At 39.4% G+C, this 22,554-nt stretch overlaps 1 protein-coding gene across 4 annotated transcripts in view; it reads right to left on the reverse strand.

Moving 5' to 3' along the window:
• The window catches only part of pak5 (p21 protein (Cdc42/Rac)-activated kinase 5), a 72,210-nt gene that overhangs the window by 27,910 nt on the left and 21,746 nt on the right, over positions 1-22,554 (reverse strand). The window contains exons 1-3 of one of the 4 annotated variants that reach the window (XM_015044111.1): positions 16,331-16,598; positions 8,682-8,905; positions 6,820-6,864 (exon numbers count right to left, since the gene is read on the reverse strand). In XM_015044111.1, coding sequence (XP_014899597.1) covers positions 6,820-6,864; positions 8,682-8,905; positions 16,331-16,385 — 324 coding nt within the window. In that variant the 5' untranslated portion in view covers positions 16,386-16,598. Of the gene's footprint in view, positions 1-6,819; positions 6,865-8,681; positions 8,906-9,143; positions 9,422-16,330; positions 16,599-22,554 lie in introns of those variants that run through there. The other 3 variants (XM_015044114.1, XM_015044113.1, XM_015044112.1) reach the window with 3 other exon arrangements.

The raw sequence follows: 22,554 nt of genomic DNA on the forward strand, positions 1-22,554 counted from the left end.
TATAATTTTATACTACGGTTCTTAACGACCAGCTGAACTGATCAGCTCAAAGTGGCATCAGCAGGTTGAAACTTCAAACAGAATAAGTTAAAAAGTAAGTAAGAGAATGCTGATTGGTGCATCTTGAGGTCTGAGAGGATTTTAACCAAACGATTTATTCAAACGTGACTAGTCAGTTGTACTAAAGTGATTACCCATCTTTCAGTCTCTTAAGTCACTGTATATTTTTGACGTTTGCCTGTTTTAACACACCTGATTCAGATGATTGCAATTCCACAAAAGCCTGTTAATCAGCCATCAATTCAAATCAAGTGTGCAGAAGCAGAAAAACACACACACAAATATATATATATATATATATATATATATATATATATATATATATATATATATATATATATATATAAAAACAAGCAGGGCAGTGTGTCTTGAGGGCTAGGGTTGGGGAAACACTGGCCTAAACGAACCAAGAAATGTAATACAGGCTTAGTGTTGAGGAAACACGAGATACCAGGGTCCAGCAGACGGCATTAACAAGCCAATAGCCCTAAATGTCCATGCAGACATGCACAAACACATCAATCTACCAGCACAGACAAACACTAACACAGATGTCAATGTGGTAAATGCCTCATCAGCTCCAAAGGACCCTGCGATTTACAGGTGCCAAAGCCAAAGCGTAACACAAACCTGATATTGATACAAGACACTGCTCTTCACTTGCAGTGCTAATGAATGCAATGAATTAACACAGCTACCTACGCACACACCTACAGGCCCGCTACTGTGCTGTTCCTTTAAAGTGTTAATATCAGGCAAAGATCATATTGAGGTCTTTAATTAATTATTTTTTATTACCAAGAAGAAAAAAACCTGACCGGCTTGACCTTATGTGGAAAAAGCAATCCCCTCTGCTGTTATTATTTCAGAAATTAAATGTTTTTGATCACATTTATTTGTTCAGTTTCACTAGCCATAACTAGGCATATTTTTTCTGCCAGGCTGAAGAATCAAGCAGCACAATTATTGACATTTATAACAATGGAATGGACTACCAAGCAATTTCTAAGGCATTAGGATGCATTTGTGCCAAATTGAGAGCTGTAATGCACATTGGCACACTTGTGAGCTCTCCCAGGAGTAGACAGCTAACCAAAACTATTTTTAGTGCCCATCAACGACTTATAGGTGGTCAGAAAACACTGAATTCACTGAAGTTCTCCCTTGCTAGTGAGATCAGTGTTTATGGTTTAACAAACAAACTTTAAAATTGACGTAGCCAAACATTTTGCTTTTCACCAGAAAGTCCTGATGAAAAAGTGTGTGGACATCTGCTTCAGACCTTTAGCTCAAGTACATTTAAGTTGTAACACTTGGCGTTGAACACAAACAATTTAGTGATTGTGATTTGGTGTTTGTGTTCAACACCAAATCACACTATGCAGTAAAGTGTTTTTTGTTTTTTTGTTTTTTGCACTAACTAAACATTTGCTGACACTTTTAGAGACACACGGAGACGTTGCTAAGGCATCGTTTCCAAGGCTGGCCCAAGCCTCCATGAGGCCCTAAGTGAAATTTGGTTTTGGGGCCCTCTAGTTCTGCTAACAATGTGGACTGGCTGCAATCTGCAGTCCGATCATTAGATCATTCACGCACCTGCTATAAACTTATTGCATTTCTGCCATTGCTGTTTACATTATATCCTATGCATGTATAATATAGGTTACATTTATCGGCCAGTTGATTTTTGGCCACTGATTTCCTTCATTTTGGGGAATCGTGATTGGCCGATACTTACACCCATCTTATCCCCTGATCTAATTTTTTTCGTTAGCAAAGGTTTAAAAGTCAGCCTCTATCCTCTTCTGCTCTACAGTGAGAGGTTTGACTGACAGACCGGCCCACTAGGGCAGGTCTGCATGTTTGCATGTAACAATATTCACCCCTCTGTTGCCAACTCAGTGACTTTCTTACTACCTTTAGCGACATTTCAGACAAAAAAAATTGGTATTGGCCAAAATCAAAATCGGCAGGTCAGGCTTTTTAAAGATTGGTAATTGGCCAGAGAACTGCAATCAGTCCAGCCCAACTTAAGATGGAATACACACACATATATTCATAACATTCTATGATTAAATAAATTTCTCTTAAGAGTAACTCCAATAGTTAAAAAAATAAATTTACACCGGGGGAGTTTTTCTCCCCTGAGGATGTGGACTGGTACTGGGTTGATTCTGAGTCTTGAAAATATTTTAACAGAACTTTCACATAACTTAGAAGTTAATGTGAAAATATTGTTTGTTTTAGCCACAAAATTATCAGTAGCAAACAACCTATCTCCAACTACAGCATAGAATAGCTGATTCATATATTAATGCAGCAATCATGTAGCCTGATGGAAAACATTTTGCTAGACAAAGTCAAACATTGAGAAGTTTTAATTGTTCTTATCAAACGTTATCTTTTGAAGCAAAAGAAAAAAAGAAAAAAAAAAGCTGAACCAACCATGAGAATCAACTCATTTCAAGTTAAAACTCAGCTTCACACAAAGACGCTGACTTAAATGTTTGGCTGTTGAATTGAACCGTTCAAGGTAGTTATAAAGCTAATTTTCTATTAGCAGCTACACAAATTTCTTTATAAACATTACGAAGACATATTAAAACAAACCTTTATCTTGGCTTTTTTCTATTCTTCCTCTTTTCTCCCTCCCTGAAGGATAAATCCTTTTTTGAAGCACTGTTTTGCTAACTGAACTTCTGACCGGAGCTTTGGACGTTTGGATGCTCTGCACATAGCACGAAAGCTCATGTTACAGGCGAAGCGTGCGGTACCTACCGCGGCCACCAGATGGCCCCCAAGAGCAATTTATTTGTTTTCCATTTGTCCATAAAATAAGGATTACTGCATACATTATCAAACATATGTTATTGTAAAACAAATCACTTCATGGTGAAATTGTGTGTTTTTGTTATTATAATGACAGAAATCGTTACTAAATAAAAAATCAGCTCCACTGAGGGGGCCCCTTGGTGGTTAGTTTGCCGAGTTCTGGATTAGCATGTGTGCTAACGGCTTGCGGAGACTGGGTGAAACAGAGTAGATGCGAGAGAGTGAAGCCTTTAAGCGATACAAATTATCGGCTGAGGTGAGCAGTCCGGCGACAAAAACTACAAACCTGCGAATAAACAACGAGCGACAGAACCTGAGGCCACACTGACCGTGTTTACATGCTCATTAGGTATCGTCTAACAGTAGCATCTACACGCCAACAGGTTAACACGCGCATTCAATATGCCAGCCTTTTACGGCACCTTGTCTGAATGAAGACATCTCCGGAGGTGTGCCAGACTTGAGGCGGCGTTATTCACGCCCTCCTGGGGTGAGCATAAACACTTTCGCACACAGCCGTCGTAGAAAGAGCTGGAGGCAGTGGGGGGAGAGAGTCTGCCACGAAGAACAAGCTAGCATTAAGTGTCAGCATCCAGGAGAGGAAGATATGGAGCCACGGGTGGGACCCTATAAATAACAGAGCCCACCTTGGAAGCCATGGTCACACACACGCACACACAGCAGTACTGATTTCCTGAAAACTGTCCGTACATCTAATAATAGAAATCTCGAAAATATAGATCAAGAATTAATCTTCCAAATGGATGAAGCTTGTACACTGACCCACGAATCTGTTAGTTTCCATATGTGTGAGGAAGAGCAGGTGGTTATAGACGCGAGTGACCCAGGTTTAATATTTTAAGGGTTAAAACCTGTCAAACCAGGAGAACAAAATCCAACCATGACAACATTAAACTGAAGATTATGTATTTCTGATGCTTCCTGAGAGATTGCATTTATGTTCCCCTTGTTTACAATTCTGAAATGGAAAAAAGAAAAGTTGGGAAAGGGAAAGTCAATAATTAGTACTTATAAAAGGAATAACCTTGGCAAATCTCACAGCTTGTAAGTTATTTTATTTCCCTCTGACCATTTTCCCCACCCAACAAATGCATCTTTTCACATTTATTTTTCCTTGTTTCTTCAAGATTTTTGGGAGGATCAGAATATTTCTCCAGATTTTTTTTAATCGTCAGGGCGCAATGTGAGCATACATTTCGCCATTTTTAGAGTAAGTCCACTAAGGGTTTTCCGTTGAGAGTTTTGTTGATCCCCATTGTCATTTTGGTTGGCACTTCTTTAATGATGACATGATATAATATTTTGTTTCTAGCATTTGCTGGTTTCTTTTTTCAGCTGTTAGCAAGTTAAGTGAAATTGAATCGTGTAGCCATCAGGCTGTAACAGCCATCAACTCATTTGAGTTTCAAAGTATGAAACTCAAACATGACATGATAGTTTTTATTTAAAACAAAAAAATCTAATGTATTTCCAACTGTTGTTAATTTGTGACATAATGATTACAACTGCTCTAACAATATTGACCTTATTTTGTGGTATGAGAGCAAAAATATAAAATAACTCATTGCTGAATTTAGTTTTTTTAGTAGTTTTTATAATTGCATTTCACACCTTTTTGTTTTTCTAACTAACAGAGCAACAAGTATAAAAAGCTGATAGCAAACCTGCAGTCTGCTGCTTAAGAGATAAGTCGCTCCTGGCTTGATAACAGTTTTTAAGCAACTGTTATCAAGCCAGGAGTTTAACCATCCAACCAACGGACTAAAGATGACGATGAACACATTAAACGATAGATATTAATCACATAGATTTTACAGGATTACACATAATTACTTCCTGAAAACCAACATGATGCAATAATGACTAAATGTAAAAAAAATGAAGCATAAATCGCCCTGAAGAACAAAAGCATGAATGAAATATCTTTTTTGGGACGACTTCATATAATAAGATCGTTGTACCTGGAAGAGAAAAACAAAGTAAGGTAAGTGATAACCTTGAAAACACTGAGCACCCCCCTCCCCCCCAAAAAAAACTAACAAAAAACAGTAAAATAAAAAAAAAACACTAATGAAATTCAAGAGGCAAGACTGGGAAATAAATGGCAAGTGCAAGGAATAAAAAACCACAAATACAGGGCAAGGACAGCTGTTTGCTATCTTTTTTATGGTTTGGAAAGAGAAAGTTCTGAATGCTAGCTTTCCAAGTCGCAAGTCTTTATCTTTAGTCTAAGCTAAATCAATTGAGATATGGTTTGACATCATCACCTGATGTTTTACTCTAAACATCCTAATAAGTTATTTTAATGAAGAAATTTTATTTTGCCTCACTTGAGGCAAAAAAATAAGAAATTTTTTTGAGAATTTTGGAAATTTCCGATGAGCATTTTTGAATCCAATTCAAAAGCAACTATTTTACAGTGAAAACTGTCGGTCCAGTGTAATTTTACTCCAAATTTTAGAACTGTTTAAAAAATAAGCTTTTCACATTTGTCACTATTGAAGCACTGAGGTTTCCACACCAAGACCTTTCCATATTTTTCGCAACTAGACATATTTCCTAACCACCCAAACAGACTTAAGGCAGGGAATATTGTGGTAGCCTTATTTCAGCCAGCTGACCAGTAGTGCACAGCGACAGGTGAGAAGTAAGGCAGTTATTCATTACTGTGTGGTCCATCAAGCTGGTTAGAACTTCCAGCACTTTCTCTGGAATCTGATTAAAATGAGTTTACGTCACAGGAATGATGTTACTTTATCTCGATTTGCTTTACAACTGCAAACGTCCAACTCCCAAATTTACAGTGAAGGTGCAAAAAATAAATAAATAAATAAATAAAACATTAATTTTTTACTGGAGAAAAGAAAAGACAAGTAAGCTCATCTCGAGGCACATTTGAAGTTTAGTAGCTCCAAAGACTTGCAAGATTTTGGAGAATATTTTGGACTAAAACTAATTCCTTCAACAGCTTGGACAACAATTAATGTCTCAGCAAACCATCTGCTTGGAGTAAGCAATGCTTTGTTCTGATTTCATCCTAACCTGTTCATTCGGTTTTAGGAGTTAGGGTCAGTGTGATCGTCACCTGAAGATGCCGAAAAGAAAGTGGAGCCTGACAAAAAAAGAAAAAAAATATTTCTATCTCTGATTTTTTTTTTCTTTTTTTTTTCCCCCTTTTACAAATTTGCCGATGGTTCTCTCAACTTCCACAAAGTCGTGTGCCGTCATGATCCGGCATGCTAACTGTGTTTTAATGTGTTGGAAACAGCAGAGAAGCAGCGCTAAAGAGGGAAAGAAGAGGACAGGAAATGTCCCTACGCCCGCCCCAAGCTTGAGCAGCTCGAGTTCAAAGACGACATGAAACGAAGGGTTCCTCTAACACATGCAAACCCTCCGTGACCCATTTTCTACAGAGCGCTGGCCTCCGTCAGAGCAGAATCAGCTGCCATGACAACATGCACTTCACATCACAGCAACCATCATTATCATCATCATCATCATGATTATCTTTATCATCATTTTCAATGGTGCTCTGCAGCAATTGGGAAAACAAAAGGGAAGCATGCCGCCGGAGTTTAAGTCTTATCTTTCCTACGGAGGTTTTCATGCGCAAGACAACAAAAGGAGGAGTGGGGATGGAGTTCTAAGAAAAGACTTTCGGCACAGCGATGTGGTTATGTCATGTGTGGAGTCGTTCTCCGTTTCTTCCCTGTCCCTGCTGACATTCCACCTCCACCTGAAAATGCATGGCAGCAGGGGAAGACATGTGGGAACAAAACGGCTGAGTTTGGACTGTGTGAAGGTGGCCGTTAGGAAAAGAAAAAAATAAAATAAAATAAAATAAAAGGAGGGGAGGGGCAGGAGGGAAGTAGGGGTTGAAAACAGAAAGGAAAGAGGAGGTCATACTTTGGGCAACGGCGTTTCAGACGACCGGACTTTCTGGGGAGATATCTGTGAAGAGAGCAAGAGAATTATTTTTTCTTGTTTCCCCCTCTTCAGAGATATCTCCTGTGGCATATTGCTGTTCTCCGTTACTGAATTTTCACTGAGTTCAGGTGTTCTTGTCAGGAGGACCCGAAAGCGGTTCCTCTAGGACTAACAGACAATGTGGTGGGGGGAAGTGCTTCTAAGCAATACGGGCTCCTGTATGAGTGCTCAGTTACAAACGACACAAGATTTACGTTAGCAGAGAAACTGTGGCTCAATTTGAGCAAACAAAAACCTTGTTCTGGTGCAACCGACTGAAAGTTGAGCACAAGCATCAAGGTGCAATTTGAGAAATCTTCCCATGTGTAAGACGGGAGGGCGGGGGAGGCATAAATAGTCACTGACTGTTTTCAATGGACTGAACGTGTCAAAGTGACGTATTAAGCGGAAAACCAATGAACAACAACACATCAGAGGAGACACTCAGAGAGAGGAGAGGAAACACAAGTTCACAGAGGAGTTGCACAGACTGAAGAGGAGCATCGGCATGCAAGATGATTTCACATGACGACAGGTTTAAATGTTAGATGGAAAAAAAGAAGTAAATCAGATAAATTCCAGAAAATCTGTTTTTTAGAGAGTGGTTTTATTAAGATGTTTTGGGACAAAAGTCCCACCGGATTTAGCGCTGCGTCGTCTGCCATGTGCAGTGCCTTGCCAACCGCAAACTTCTTTAAAACTGAGATTTGTTTGTAAAAGATCAATAAGGTAACGTATAATTGTGAAGGTTGAAGTAAAACTGCTCAAGAGACAGGACACTGATGTCAACTAGTAACTGGTAGTTTAGAAAATAAGAACAACTAAGCACGTGCTTCTTCCTACTCCCTTTTGGACATGTTACGTTGACTTTACTCTTGTCGTTGTTGGACTATTTTGCTGTTGCTTTCATTTTGGTTTTTTGATTTAATTATGCATGTTTGGTTTTTGTTTTCCCAGTTTTGGGAAACTGGGAAAACAACTGGGAAACTTGGTGGGAAGATGGACAGAGGCAATCCTGAAATGGCCCAGTCAAAGTCCAGCTCAGAGTCAAACTGAGGATCTGTGGCAAGACAAGACTGATGCTCACCATCACGCCACACTTAATCTGACTGAGCTTGAGTTGATATAGGAAGAAGAGTCTCCACCACGGCTTTTCTAATTCTACTCTACTTTACGATTAAGCGTTTTGCAAGGCACTGTAATGGCAATATCTCTTTAAAAGACTTTTGAAAACATCAGTAATTTTCTATGAGTAACAGCTCCCTAAATCGAAGAGATAAAAATTGTTTTAGATCAACACTGAGAGGCAGGGAAATTGTTTCCGTCAATATCGAATCAAGAATTAAGTTTTAGCAGGAGTTTTATCACACGTTTTAATAAATATTTGGTTCGTTAGCTTTGTGGATTTGTAAATGTGCACCGTATAATGTCAGAGGAAACTACTTAGTGAAGGTTTAAAGCATTAAAATGGAGACAACGCTGCTACAATTTCAGATATTTGGTTATGGTGGCCAGATTGGAGGAGTATCCATTTTGTTTCTCTAATGGAAGAGGGTAACAGGTGGGAAGACAAGAGGTGAGAAGAGACCGACACCTACACAAAGAGAGAGAGCAAAGATTCAAGACAGGAACAAGAAAACACAGCAAAAAAGAAAAGCGTTATAGAGACAGAAAGAGGAGGGACGTGGGTGAGTGGAGACAGCGATGACGCCGGACAAACGATGACAGCAACAGACGGAGACATTGGTAATGACTTGTCCTCGGCGCCCAGGCCAGATGCCCTCTGCACATTCGTGTTGTACCTTCATTGGCGCCAGCTGGATGGGGGTGATGTAGGAGGGGTCCACCATGGGCTTGGGCCGGTTGGCGGTGTCGGCCAGCAGGCTCTGCCATTGCTGTGGCAACCCGGTGAACTTCTGCTCCCGCGGGTCGAACCCCGTGTGGACCCGGTGCTCAAAGTTAGACGGGGCTGAGATCTCCAGCCGTTTCTTCTTCTTCCCAAACATGCTGGAAAACCCTGGCAAACCTGGCAACCCAGAGGAAACTCACATTAGCACGGCACAGAAATAACAACAGACGGTAAAGGGTAAAACCTGCGTCCTTCATCAACAAATCTGTAAAAGTTTTAAACTCAGTTCTAGTGGCGGGTCATGTGGGCGGTTGCCCAGGGCGGCACTAGGACAGATGGATGCTAGAACCACCACTGCTTGACTCAATGGAAAAACACCTGAAACTAACGAATCCCCAAGTGGAAATAGATTTACCGTCTCTTCACATATGGGCGAATGCAGCCACCAAATGATAACATTTTCCACCATTCACGTTTGCATCCAGCTTGAGGTTGAAAGTACACTGCTCTCAGAGCGTCCTGTCTGTGATTGGGACCTCTGTGTGTGCCCTATTGTGATTCTGTTGGTTTGGGAATTTGCGCAGTGCCCGGTCACAAGAACAAAATGTCATGACTCTGTTGTTGCAGCTGTGAAAGAAAACTATTGTGCCAGTCTGGTCAAGGAAGCCCTGTCTTCTGACAACAGTCCTCCACCCCACCTTCTTGTTTTTCCTCTCGCTCTCTGCTACGGCTTTGGCACAGCTCATGTCTGCTGTGCGCAATTTTTTAAAATATAAATTAAAGCGGTATCGCTTGAATTTAATCCTCATAGAAAACTTCAGCCCCCTCTGTCGCTAGCTTACAGTATTTAAATGAAAACAAATAAATCTTTAATAATTTATTTGTTAGATTAGCATCTGTCATAAAATATATGTACTTATTGAAAATATTCCATTTTTTTCCTGCCTCTCCTCATAACTTTGAGTGATGAAGAGACAGAAAAAATGGCCAGAAACATTTACACTGGCAGGAGAAAAGTGTACTTTTCATGGGTTTTCCAATATGTCTGTTTTGTTTTAATGGCATTTCAAGGTTACAATACCATTAGGGTCAATTATTTTAATCTTTAATTGTTGTAGTTTTGACAGCATCCACTTGTTGCTGTTGCAGGCATCATTCATTAAAGCTCCAAACAGTCCCAGGAAGTTCGTGGACACCGATAATAACTGCACGACTGTTCAAACAAACATTACAAAAATTAAATTTTTTTAAAACATCTACGCTTTTATAAAAACCTTACTAAAACATATGCAGACCCAGGAAACGATTGAGTGTAAACAGAGTTTAGCAACAAGCTTCTTAGTAACAGAGGGGTCACTCGCTGCAAAGTGTTAATTAAATCTGCTTTGAGAGAATGACTAACTCTGCTGCCTTGGCAGGGATTCTCTTACAGATGCACACACTGCAGAGTCACCCGAGTAAAGTTCTCAGAGCAACTTTAAACAGACGTGGCAAAAATGCAATCATGTAAATCGTTCTCTGTCGTTTCCTTTGCTGCCGGGGGAGGAGAGCCAGCCAGGCTAAATTAGTGGCCTCAAACAGGAAAGACGGAGAGATAAATTGATGGGAAAGCACCAGGATGTGGGGGGTTGATGAGGACAGAACATGAGAACCGAGGAGGAACATAAGCAGGAGGTTAAAGAAGAAAAAGAAAATGAGGAGACAAAACTGAGCGGCAACAAATGAATATGCAGAACATTGCTTCAGATTTAAAAAGGTTTTTTAATACGGAGAGACCTTTTATCACACAGGCATGTTTACATATGCTCGGTTTCAATACAGTAAAATCATCATTTTAGCTATTTTAGTTCAAATTTTAAAAAATCCATTAGGGTTCATTTAAACAACGAGCCACTTTTAACCATAAATTTGAGTCATAAGAAAATTACTTATAATTTCAAATCATCCGTGTGAAAAGTGGTCGTTAGCATAAGAGAACTTATATTGGAAGCTGATTTAACTGTAGCACCAAAAACAGAAAGAAATGTGACACTTTTTTTAATTAATTCAATCCATTTAGCCATGAAAAATGTGATATAGACACATATGCAGGCGTTTCGGCTGTTGGCTGAAATCCACAGAGTTTTTGACCTTCTCATTATTTTCAGAGCCTGTGCTTGAGGTGTACTGTGCTAAATAAAATACAGACATTTAGACACTGCTGTGATTTAAGCTAGGAGGAGTCTTCTGCAAACATCCCTTCAGTAGTCAGTGCATTAAAACAAAGTTGTGGAGTGAATCTCTGCAACTGAATCAGAAGGGAATAAGGCTTGTAATCAAGTCCCTTCACAGTAAAACATGCAGTTAGACCTGCATCTGTTGCTTACATACCAACTTCCTCTTGGTTACACCAGGTAAAGGTTGGACGCAAGGACTTGAATTTGAACAGTCAAGACATGCAAAAGTCTGAGACGCAGCAACTCGTTTTTTGCAACTCAAGTACAACTCGAGTCTAAAGGACAAAATCGAGTCTTGAGTGGGTCACACACACCTGGAATAAATGAAGGGATGGATAGATTTAAGGTTGAGGATCATCCGGTGGCATTTTGGGACGTGTGCATTAAAATAAAAACCAACCATCACAATTTACAATCGCTAAAGATTCAGGAGTGAAAAATGGATTTTAGAAGATTTAAGGCAACTGAGCAGCGAGAACTTGGCTGCTCAGCAGTAAAGGCTGGTGTAGTGTACCTGCTAGAGTTTTGCTTCAATAATTCATGGCTGGCATTTTTTTTTTTTTTTTAGCTTCATGGCTGTCTATGTTTCTCACAATCTTTAGTATTTCCAAACAGCTTTATTAGCCTTTCTTTTAACTGAATGAAAAGTACAATGGGCTGCTATTAACCATATGATAGCAACAGACCAGGAAGGGGCAGCACTGAGCTACTCTGAGCTCAATACAGTCACTTCTATAGCATCTCCTTCAAAAGACTTCAGGAAAGCCTATAAAAAAATTCTTATGGTTTTAAAATTTCTAAATGTTTCAAAATGCAACGCTACGTCCGATGAATGTGAGATGATCAGCAAACTGAAGGCTTAATTCCTCATGACACCCGTGGCTTTGGCACAGTGATAAAACACTTACGCTATAAGCTTAAAGAATTCTGTGGGGGGGGGGGGAAAAAAAATGTTAATACCACTAGCATTTGTCAAATTCCTGCATCAAATAAGATCTCAAAGACAACCATTTGAGGATGTGAACTCAAGCAAGAAGCAGAGTAAAGATGGAAGGTGTAGATTAGCTCACCTTGACAGTGTGAATATGAAGGCGTCAGCAGTGCGAACGGTCATGTTTAAAGAAGATTCTCGAGTGATAAGTGATGGTTATTAAAATAGTCCAGATCATAAGGTGAGAAGTTGGGTGAGACGGAGAGCGGCAGGCGAAAATTGAGCTCTGGGGACCAAATGGTCCAAAATAACCTGCTGCTGCAGTGACTGCCAGATCCTAGTGAGGATGTGTGAGTATTAACAATGAACGTGATGAAGGCCTTGTGCATGAAGATTATGTTCTAGAAAGACGAAACCTTCAGTCGGGGATAGATTTTCATTCTGCATGCGCAGTGCTGTCAAAGTATTCACTCTCTTCTTCTATTTTTGCTTTGAAGTCACACTAGTGTCACACACAGTTTTATAACAGGGGAAAAAATGTATGACGATCAATAAAGAAACAACTGGTTTAGTTTATAACTAACTATGTTGCTTATAAGCGCCGTGAAGAACGTTTGAGACGCTTTTCTTTGCAGTTTTCTCTTAAAGCCGTAGTACGTAAATTACATAATCAATATGTTCTTTATTTGTTCGTGTCATGGCTTTATAAGATGTAAAAAGATCAATCTCCTCCGACTCCTCCTTGTCATCCTACTGCCATCTGCAGAAATACACCGCTCGGTCATAAACAACCAATCAGAGCCAGGAGGAGTGTTTGACTGCTATCAATAATGCTTGTGTACATGTAACAAACACTTTTTAATTTTTTTTTTACAAAAGTTACCTACCTATTTAAAGACTGTGCTTCCTGTTTTTTGTATTAGGTTATGTAAGTTCAATATAAAAAAAACCCCTGAACAATCTGCAATCTTAAAGTGAGACAAAAATGCAGAAAAGGAACCATAAGTAAAACTTTATAATGGCAGGAAAGAAGCTAGCTCTATATTGTCTTGTTAGATTGAGGGATCTACATCTGCAGATTGGCAATGCCCAGCAGGAACATAAAGGTGAGCGGTGATGCGGCACTGCCACAGCTAAAGTTGAAAGGTCGTAGCAAGGAGTGAGCGTGCAGGGTGTTGGGGAGATACGAGAGGAGGATAGACCAGCAGATTTCATATATTTTCATCTGAATCAGATGCCGTATTCTGCAGTCTCTTAGTCAAGCAACATGGCATAAGGTGAGATAAAATCATATAAAAAGGTAGGAGCCTTGGACCAAAAAAAGGAAGACTTTCAGAAAACTTTCATGTTACATCAGAACCTACGAACCGTACAACACCTTGCTTTCAGCGCAACAAGATTTGATTGTGGTCTGTAAGCATCCAGAGTGAGAATGTGACCCCTGACCTACATGAGGATGAGATTATTAAAAGCTTAAGTCTTGTTGTCCAAGCTCAGCTGCAAGGAGACACAACAACAAATGTACATCTGAGTGTTGGTAACACAACTGGTGATCCTGTTTACGTGCCCGGTCCAAATTTACTCCCGCAGAGCTTTTAGCAGCTCCTCTTTCACACCAGTCCAAACATTTGTCGGGCGGTACTTTGACTGCGCAGGCCTCTGGGAGCTCATGCCAGAGGAGCTGCTTACTCCACAGCTTCTGCCACACAAGCACCTCTCGAGGTTAAGTTTATGTTCGGACCGTAAGAAACACTTTTGCAAAGTTCAGACTAATGCCTGAGAGGTGTTTCTACGGAAGAGTAACAATGTCACTTCATTGATAACACTGCGTCTGGACATACGTGGACGGGATTAGAGATTTGCGAACCCATAATTATGGGCGTGTAGCTGGAGTGAGCTGTGACAGCGTCAGCAAACTGTAATGATTAGTCAGGCAGTTTCTATTGAGCAGCACAGAAATAAAAAAAAAACCCCAACATGTTTCAATTTGGAAAACATTTTATAACTTATTTTCTTAACAATCAAAGTAAGTAAGCTATTAAAAGCCTGCAGGTTTACACCAGGATTCATAAAATGTTTAAAAATGTTTATATGTTGCATATACTATGCATATATGTTGTTGCTGTTTCATAAAAACTACTTCAATAAATCAACAAATTAATTAAGCAACAAAAAGAAAATTCAAAAGTGCACCAAAAAGCAACACTTGAAACAGACACATAATTAACAAAAAGACGGTGGAAATGTCATGTCGTAGTCCTTAAAAGTTGAAAAGCCTTTTAATGAGATGCTAGACATTGTATTGCTTCTACACTTTGTTGCAAAGAAGAAAACATTGGCCGTTTGTAAATATGATATGTCCAGTCATGTAAAACACAGACAGCCGTCACATGGAAAATGCAAGAGCATCAGTCAAGGCTAAAAGTTGATACTTTTAGTAGCATGTCTATTGAATAGCCAACTCCAAACTGGCAACTCAAGCAGATAGCATGCTAATTAACTAGCTAACATAAACGTTTCCTGATACTTAATACAGAACAGAACATGAAAAAAAAGGATATTCTGTGCAACAATAGCTCATTTTTGAGGTTTTCTCTTCATGTCCCACTGAGAACAGAGCCCCGGTAGGCCTAGGACTTCAGCAGCTCATGAGTCTGATAAACAACGTGAAGAGGTGTTTGAAAAATACCATATTCATCGTTCTATTTGACTAACAATAGCTAACAAATGGAGGGCTTTGCAAAATGCTCATGTTTGGCTTTCCATGGACGTTTACCCTGAAAGCAGACCACATGAAGTCTCCAAAAATGTCAGCCGGATTAAGGGACTGGCTGAGAATTGATGAGTGGAAACTCGTGGGTCCGGATCTTGATCCAGTTCAGATGCTACTGGGTAATTTGAATTAAGCTTTATATGCAAGAAACCGCAGTAAATATCTCATTGCTGAATGAGAGAAGTGGACCAAACTTCCCTTTTGGATCCATATAACCTTCGACTGGTGGATGTCTACGAGAAGTATTTCACTAAACCTGTTTCAACCTAAAGGAGCATCTAGCATCTACTAGCTGTAGGATGTCGTAACTTTCTGTTGTTTAATGGGTAAAAAGAATTTAAAAACTTTTTTAAAAGTCCCTATGCAGTAAAATATGCCCTTTTTTTCCCTGCACAGCTCCAATTAAGCTGCAGAGGAAATACATGTCATTTTGGTTCTTCACAGTACAGCTCAAGCAAACCAACATGCGCTGGAAAAATCCTGCAGATCTTTGAACCGTACACATATTAAGTCATAAATCACAGCTGTAGGGCCTTGGCACTAAGTACAGCTTGAAGAGCTAAAAATGCATTGTGTTGTACAACATGGAGCAAGACAAAAAAAAAAAAAAATCTTTCTCTCTTCACTTGTATAATATTCTGTTCTTACGTAACATTTAACACCCTGTGCACACACAAAGCAAACATTCGCCCGCTAAGGGAGTTTATACAAAGGGATTATTAAACAGTTATGTTTTCTATAGATAATAATAAACGCTGTTCGAAAGATACTTAAAGGGGCTACTGGTCCCAGGACGGAGATCCTGACTCCCAGGCTGATTTGTCTCCAAACCATCTGTCACCATCTGAGCCTCCACAGGCACTTCCCCTTCTGTGTGCGACAACACCTCGACACACACTCCGCAGTAAGAACATGAACTCTGCACATGTGTGTGCTCCGGTTATCTGTGTTGTCTATTTCTGGTTCCTACACGCATGCTAACACGCCATGGCAACAACGTGGCATATTCATTTTGTACGCCCGGCGTTGTGATTTAGAGGAACGATTTTGGCGTTGAGACGCACAAAAAAAATAAAAAATAAAAAAAATAAAACAGGCTTCCTGGATAATTCGGGAAGCGGAATGAAAGTGAAATAGTTCTAGCAAACGAGCCAGGGGAAGGCTGTCGTCTTCCTTTGAAGAGAGAAGAATGGGAACCATAAAGGTCAAGAGTTTTGGGTCAGCGCACGTTTACGGCAACTTAATTTGGTTCGAGCAACAGAACATGCACCTATTTGTCTCTCTATCATCATCAGGTGAGCTCTTTGTATCCCCTGTTACTCCAAGCTTAATCGTCAGCTCATATCTCCCCCCCATTTGCATTCGCTCGCTCCAGACCCCGTTCCTTCAGATGATTTAATTGGCTGAAAACTGTTTACACAGAAATGCGTTTTCACCCCTCGCTCCCTGTAGTCGATCCGCAGAGTCGTAAACAACTTTAGCAGATGAAGAGGCTTTTTATGCACAATTTCCACAACACGCTGGGAGGTTTACAGCATCCCGTATTTAAATTATATTTGAAGACTTGGCATGATCAGGGAGCTTTAGCATCCTAGATTTAGGCCCTGATGATGAATGTGTCTAATCTCGCTCTTTTTATTTAATTAAAAAAAATTTTTTTTGAACACGCTCACTGTTCTTACCTGGAAACAAACTGCCTGCTTCTTTTGAGATATCAAAGTGCTCTAGATTGTCCATGGAGAGCCTGGGATAATTAGAGCCTCCACAGATGTTGCACTTTGATGTCAAACGTCTCCTTTGATAAAGCAATTACGCATCTTGATTTTCATTCGGCCAAACAAGGAAACTGTCCTTTCCTTGAATTGCGAGCCAATAAAATCCCCGGAGGAGCGACGGTTGTTTAAAGTCATCAAACTGACAAATCGGGTCAAGTCCACGACCCGCTGCAATCCCCAATGTTAGCTGCTACTGCTGCCACTACTACCCTGCTTGCATGCTCTGATAATTCCCAATGTGAGCCTCACAGAAAGGGGGGGGGGAAAAATAAATAAATAAAAATTGCCTACGCCAGCAGCCCGTGCCGACGCAGAGCCAGGCGGCTTAAGCCTGGACCCAGCCCGCTTTGTTTTCACTGGCTAACTGGGTCTGACCGGCTGTGACCCACACCCGGTCAGACCTTCACTATTCACTTATGAGTCTGTCACAGGATCAATATTAGAACTGATAAGAGCTTGTATTTGTTTTTCTTTTCATCATTTAGGTTTGTTAACTTATTATTTTATTTCTGTTAACTTTATTATGTTACTTTTAGCAATTATTTTTATTTTATTTAGAAGACTAAATTAAATTATTTACCAGAAGCAGTATTATTTTTGGACTTATTTGTTTTATCTATTTGTGTTTCATTGATGTATCTTTTATTTACTTTTAGGGGCTGGACAGTAAATTCAGACACATGATTAATATCAATAGATAAAATGTCTGATAAAATATTCAAAAATTTCACTGAGCTCTGGAACCGCACAGCACTCTGGGATATGTAGGCAAAGGACAGGCTTTAGATGCTCAATCAGTCACGGCAAACTAAGCAAGGTTGTTGGCAGCTACTAACTCACTCACTATTTGGTTACCTAGCAACTCACTTGCTCCGTGGTTACCTAGCAACAACCCGTTGAGTAAGTGGTGCAGCAGCAGTTTCAGATTTTGCCACTGCGCCTCATAACTGCATAAAAACGAACAACACTGAGTGAAAACTGTGGATGAAACAGGAGCATGTCATCAGTTTGGTGGTATTTCAAATAATAAAAACAAAAAACTAATCAATAATTATTATCGAAATGCTTATATGGTGATATCGTCCACTGTTTGTTAGTTTTTTACATCCAGCAGAAATGCTGTTTTACTTAATTTGTTTGTAATTTGACACACAATGAAATTACAATTTGCTGATATAACTATATGTATATGAATTTGAGCAGCACTACAATATGTGCTGCTCAGTCTATAGGACAGTATATAAGACCTCTTTCTTGTCAAACACACACACTACACAAAAATAAATAAATAAAAACGGTCTTCCTCTGATGCCAACATGTGTGGATATCAACTCTAGTGTCACAAGCTGCGCCACCGGGTCGAGGTATCACAGCCTGTTTCATGAGGCAAGGTGACGGGAAGTGTGAGAGAGAAGATAAAGTGGAAGAAAAAGAAAGAAACAGCTGGTGCAGTCTGGCCTTTTGCCCACGTTGAGAGGACAGCCAGAGACAGGCCTTGAGCTGAGGACAAACACTCCAACAAAAAGCAGAAAAAGACTTTCAGAATCGCGCATTTCTCCAGCTGATGAAGCCAGAGGTCCAGTTAGCACAGAAGCAGAGCGTGAAAGGTTCAAGTGGCCACTAGGTTCATGGGAACAAAAGGAGTAAATTATTAAATCATTTGAAATATTAAATGTCTGAGGGTGAAAACATGTATCACTTATCCAGTTCAAACAGATCCTCTCAATTATTCAGCTAAAAGGAGACGCAAACTTCTGAGTTAAGAAAGTAAATGAGACATTAAACCTTACATTAAACAGTCTTCAGCTCATTGGAGCACAGAGTCTAAATTAAAACCACAAGAAATGCATCACTCTTGTCTACAGTGTGAGGCAATTATTATGTAACTCTGTACTGACCCAGTATTAATAACAACATAAAATGCTCATCAGCCACTTAACAAGAAGCACTTACACATACCAAGTCCCAGATACTTCAGGAAAGTCAGTGCAAAATATAAACGGCACAGTTTTAAAGTGCACTAAGGTAACACAGTTCACTCACTCTCAACAAAGTTAAGAAAGCTACTATAAAGTTTTGATAAAGTGTCGGGTAAAACACACACACACAGCACATATACCAGAGTTTGTGAAGCTGAAGTGCTAAGCTACATTTAGCAAGTTTCTTCCCCGTTTTGAAATCTCGTTTCAGTGTCGCTCCAGCTACTGTGGACGCATTTCACATAAACAGTTGACTTTCTGCTTCGTAAACTTTCAGAAAGTGTTTCGGTACGAGTGTCGTAACATTGAATACGAGGCGTTTCAGAGAGAACGTATTCTCTCTTTCACTATGAAGATCACTGTAAAATACTTTGTCATGGAAATCCAGATTTGTTAGATTTTTGCACATTGAAATAGCGCACTCATTTTAAAATGTGAATAAACAACTCAAAATAATATCACAGAAAGTTGGTCACACAACAACTACTGGAGTTGAATTTAGTCAGGGTATCTCTTGGAAATGAAATGATTGGGAGACACCCTTTAAAAAAAAACACTTCTGCATATAAAAAAAACACACACACACACACCACTTCTAAGGGTTTCTCTCCCTCTCTAAGTGAGCAGAAACACACATGCAGAGGACTTAGATAAGCAGTGTGGAGGTGGAGAGCTGCAGACTAAATACAGAAAGAGACATCTAGAATTATGGCAGCTGAGGCTGATTTGGCTCTGCAAACCTCCTCCCCTCCACTTCGAGAGAATGATTACAAGCCACACGTCTAACTACATCAGAACACCACCAAGTATATATATATGTAGTCCATGTTGCAACATTGGAAGGCTATACATTAGTTCTGCTTGCAAAACCAACTAAATAAACAAACGAATCAATATCAGTAGAAATCTGCAAACTTCAACCCAACTACCTGGAAAGCCCAAAAACAATATGTAGTGTATGACAGTTGGCAATATTTGCCTCCCTTAGCAGTCATTTGCAAACATTAGCCAGTGGATTTGCAAAGCATTTTGTTCTTGAAAAGCAGAACTCCAACAGAAAACCCCACGTTTAAATAAAAAAAAAACAAAAGAACTGGCATCCCTTATGCCAGGGGTGTCAAACTCCAGTCCTCAAGGGCCGCTGTCCTGCTGTTTTTAGATGTGCCACAGCTACAAACCGCTGGAATGAAATGCCTTAATTCCATCCTTCTTGTGTAGATAAATTCTCCAGAGCCTTGCTAATGACCTAATTATTCTATTCAGGTGTGGTGCAGCAGAGTCACATCTAAAAGTTGCAGGGCAGTGGCCCTCCAGGACTGGAGTTTGACACCTGTGCCTTATGCGGTAGGAGTGGACAGTCAGATGACATACCTAAACAATGGAACGTGAGCAGTAGTGGGGGATAAAAGCATATAGCAAAAGCTAACTTGCATGTCAAACAAAGCCTGAGCCGCATGGTGTTGGTTTCAGCGCTCCAGGGCTAACATCTGTATGCAGACACCGTCAGCTGCCAGATTGCAGAGACAAATGTTTCTTCTTTTGAATCTAAGGGCAGGTTTTTCAGAGTACAAGCCTGATAAAAAAAAGAGATTGATAGACAGCACTGGAGGGCAAACATTGACAATTTTGTGTTACCAGCTGTATGTGTGTGTATATGTGTCTAAGGCGTTGACAATACAGCCACTGCTGTATGTTCCTCATCTTGATCCATATTTTTAAAATGGGTATTATGGGGCATTATGTAAAATAGATGTTTCTTTTATGCTTGTTTAAGGAATCCTTGAATCTCCCGTGGCAACCATTCTGGGGTTTCTCTCACAAAGCACCGTCTGTTTCCACAAAGCTCCACCTTGGAGCCAAGTCATGCTTGTTATATGCAGCATTTTTATACAACTTAAGGTAACAGTTACTTTGATTGTGCTATAAAACGGGATTACGTGCCTGGAAGATACACACAGTACACAGAAAATGCTCCCTTTAAGGCCACAAGTTATAGAAACAAATTAAAAGTGAAGTTTTAAAGAAACGCAGTTCGTTAGAAAAATGTAAATTGAACATAATTATCATAAAACGAAAACGGTTCTTTAACCGTAACGTGACGGATGTCTCTTGAACAATAGACCGGACCCAACAGTGTTCAGCTCTTATGTACTGGTGCTTTTCTAGGCTGAAAGCACTCAATGGCTTAAAAGCCTTCTCCTTTGCAGGCCATTATCTACCAAAGCATGTTAAACCCTTGACTTAATCGTTCATTATTGAAAACTCAGCAAGAAGCCTTTCCTCCTGGTGTTATGGGAAAATGGTTCATGGTGAGATGTAAAAATGTAGGTTAAGGATTTGTCAAGTCAGCCGCTCTGTGGTGTGGCTGAGTTTAAGAGGGCGAAGCTGCAGCAGGCTGGGACAGCGGTGCCTTAAAGGAGACGTCGCCGCTCCAAAGTGGGAGTGGGAATGTGTGTTTTACAGCCGTAAATAGTGGTGAAAGTCCACGCAGAGAAATCAATATCAAGAACTTATTGAAAACTCACTATGGGTATTAAGGAAATTAGACCCTTCAATGTAGGACATTGGTCACAGAGGCTAATTTTCATGTTTACTCCACAAAATGTGGTGCATAAATTACATAAAAAGATTAAAGCGCACAATTTGTTAAATTATAGAATAATAACTGAGGTTTTAAAGGATAAATCTAAAAAAAAAAGTAATAACATGACAATGTTCCTTCATTCTGTTGGTACAGTATTCGGAAAGTTTCCCATACACAGTGTTGCTCAAACCTTTTGTCACATTGGTTAAATTTGTCAAGTCAAAAATACCTGTAGGCCATAAAAAATACATATATTTTTAAATAACTATATTAGCAAGACAATAAATTATTACCTGCTCAACATTAAACTAAGCCTGAAATATTGTAATCAAGCAATAAATAAGTCAGTTTTGTGTGGGAAACGTATGTTTAAATCTCTGTAAACACATTTTTTAAAAGTTTTTTTTAATACGTTTGTCTTACTAGAAGAAAGGAAACCATTTTAATTAATAATTAATAAACTAACATTTGTGTGCACCAAAGTCTGCCTTTGAGACTTGAAAAAGAACGCAAAAAGCATTGATTAAAAATAAAAACTCCACATCTGCATTCACCATCTGTGCCGTGGGGCCAAATTAGTATCTTTTTTATATTGTAGTATATAAAGTGCAGTAAAAAAAGAAATAAAAAATCTCTCTGCTGCACTTTGGACATTTTCTGCATGTCCCTTTCCATGGAAAAGTTTCAATTTTGCTTCAGGAAATCATTTGCAGAACTGGTTTAATCAATCAAAAATAAACTTAATTCTTATTTGTTCATGTGTTTTAAAAGCAATCCATTGATCTATTGTTACACCAAAACACTTATCACCTTGTACTATTGACAGTGTTTCCCTTCCAACGTTATGTATAGATCTGGTCTCTATTTACAGACTTTAAGAAGACACACACACAGCAACATCAAGACTGATTATGCAACCAGTCAGATATCACAACCATCACAACAGACAGTTCTTCTGCAGCCAGCGGCTAATTTATTTTTATGAAAACAGCCACCTGGGTTCACCTGACATGAATGTATTAATACATCATTAATATTAATGCTAAAATACAGAGAACCCCGTGTAGATCCCTGAGATACACCAAGACAACAGTCAACTATTTCAGATTGTATTTTTTTCCATCTTTATCGCAAGGATGAAGATCTAGATGGAAAAAATATCCACACGCCATTGTGAAGGTTTCAAATCTTTCTAGATCTATGAAGCCTTTATATTTTAAGTGAAAAAATGAAAATGACATCACTCAAAACAGACAAGTACTGAGCTTTAGCCTAGCCGTTACAGTAAAAATGCCCTTCAGCAGGAGAAAGCGCCGAGTCTGGTAAATGACACGCTTTTTGGAGGCAATGTTTGGATTGGTTGCAGGAATGTAAACTAACCAGGTTGCTAATTACTGAGAGCTTTTACAGAGTAGACTCCACAAAACAGAGAAGTAATCCATGTTGTACACCAACCAATCTGAAAAGGTGTTTTTTTTTTTTTTTTTTTTTTTTTTTTTTTTTTCAAAAAAAAAAAATTTTTTTCCCGTTGGACTCTTTTTTTAACACAAAACAAAAAAACCCCACTT

This window comes from Poecilia latipinna, unplaced genomic scaffold (assembly GCF_001443285.1).
Source record: "Poecilia latipinna isolate Pla-1442-1.1 unplaced genomic scaffold, P_latipinna-1.0 Scaffold663, whole genome shotgun sequence".
NCBI classification, from domain to species: Eukaryota; Metazoa; Chordata; class Actinopteri; order Cyprinodontiformes; family Poeciliidae; genus Poecilia; species Poecilia latipinna.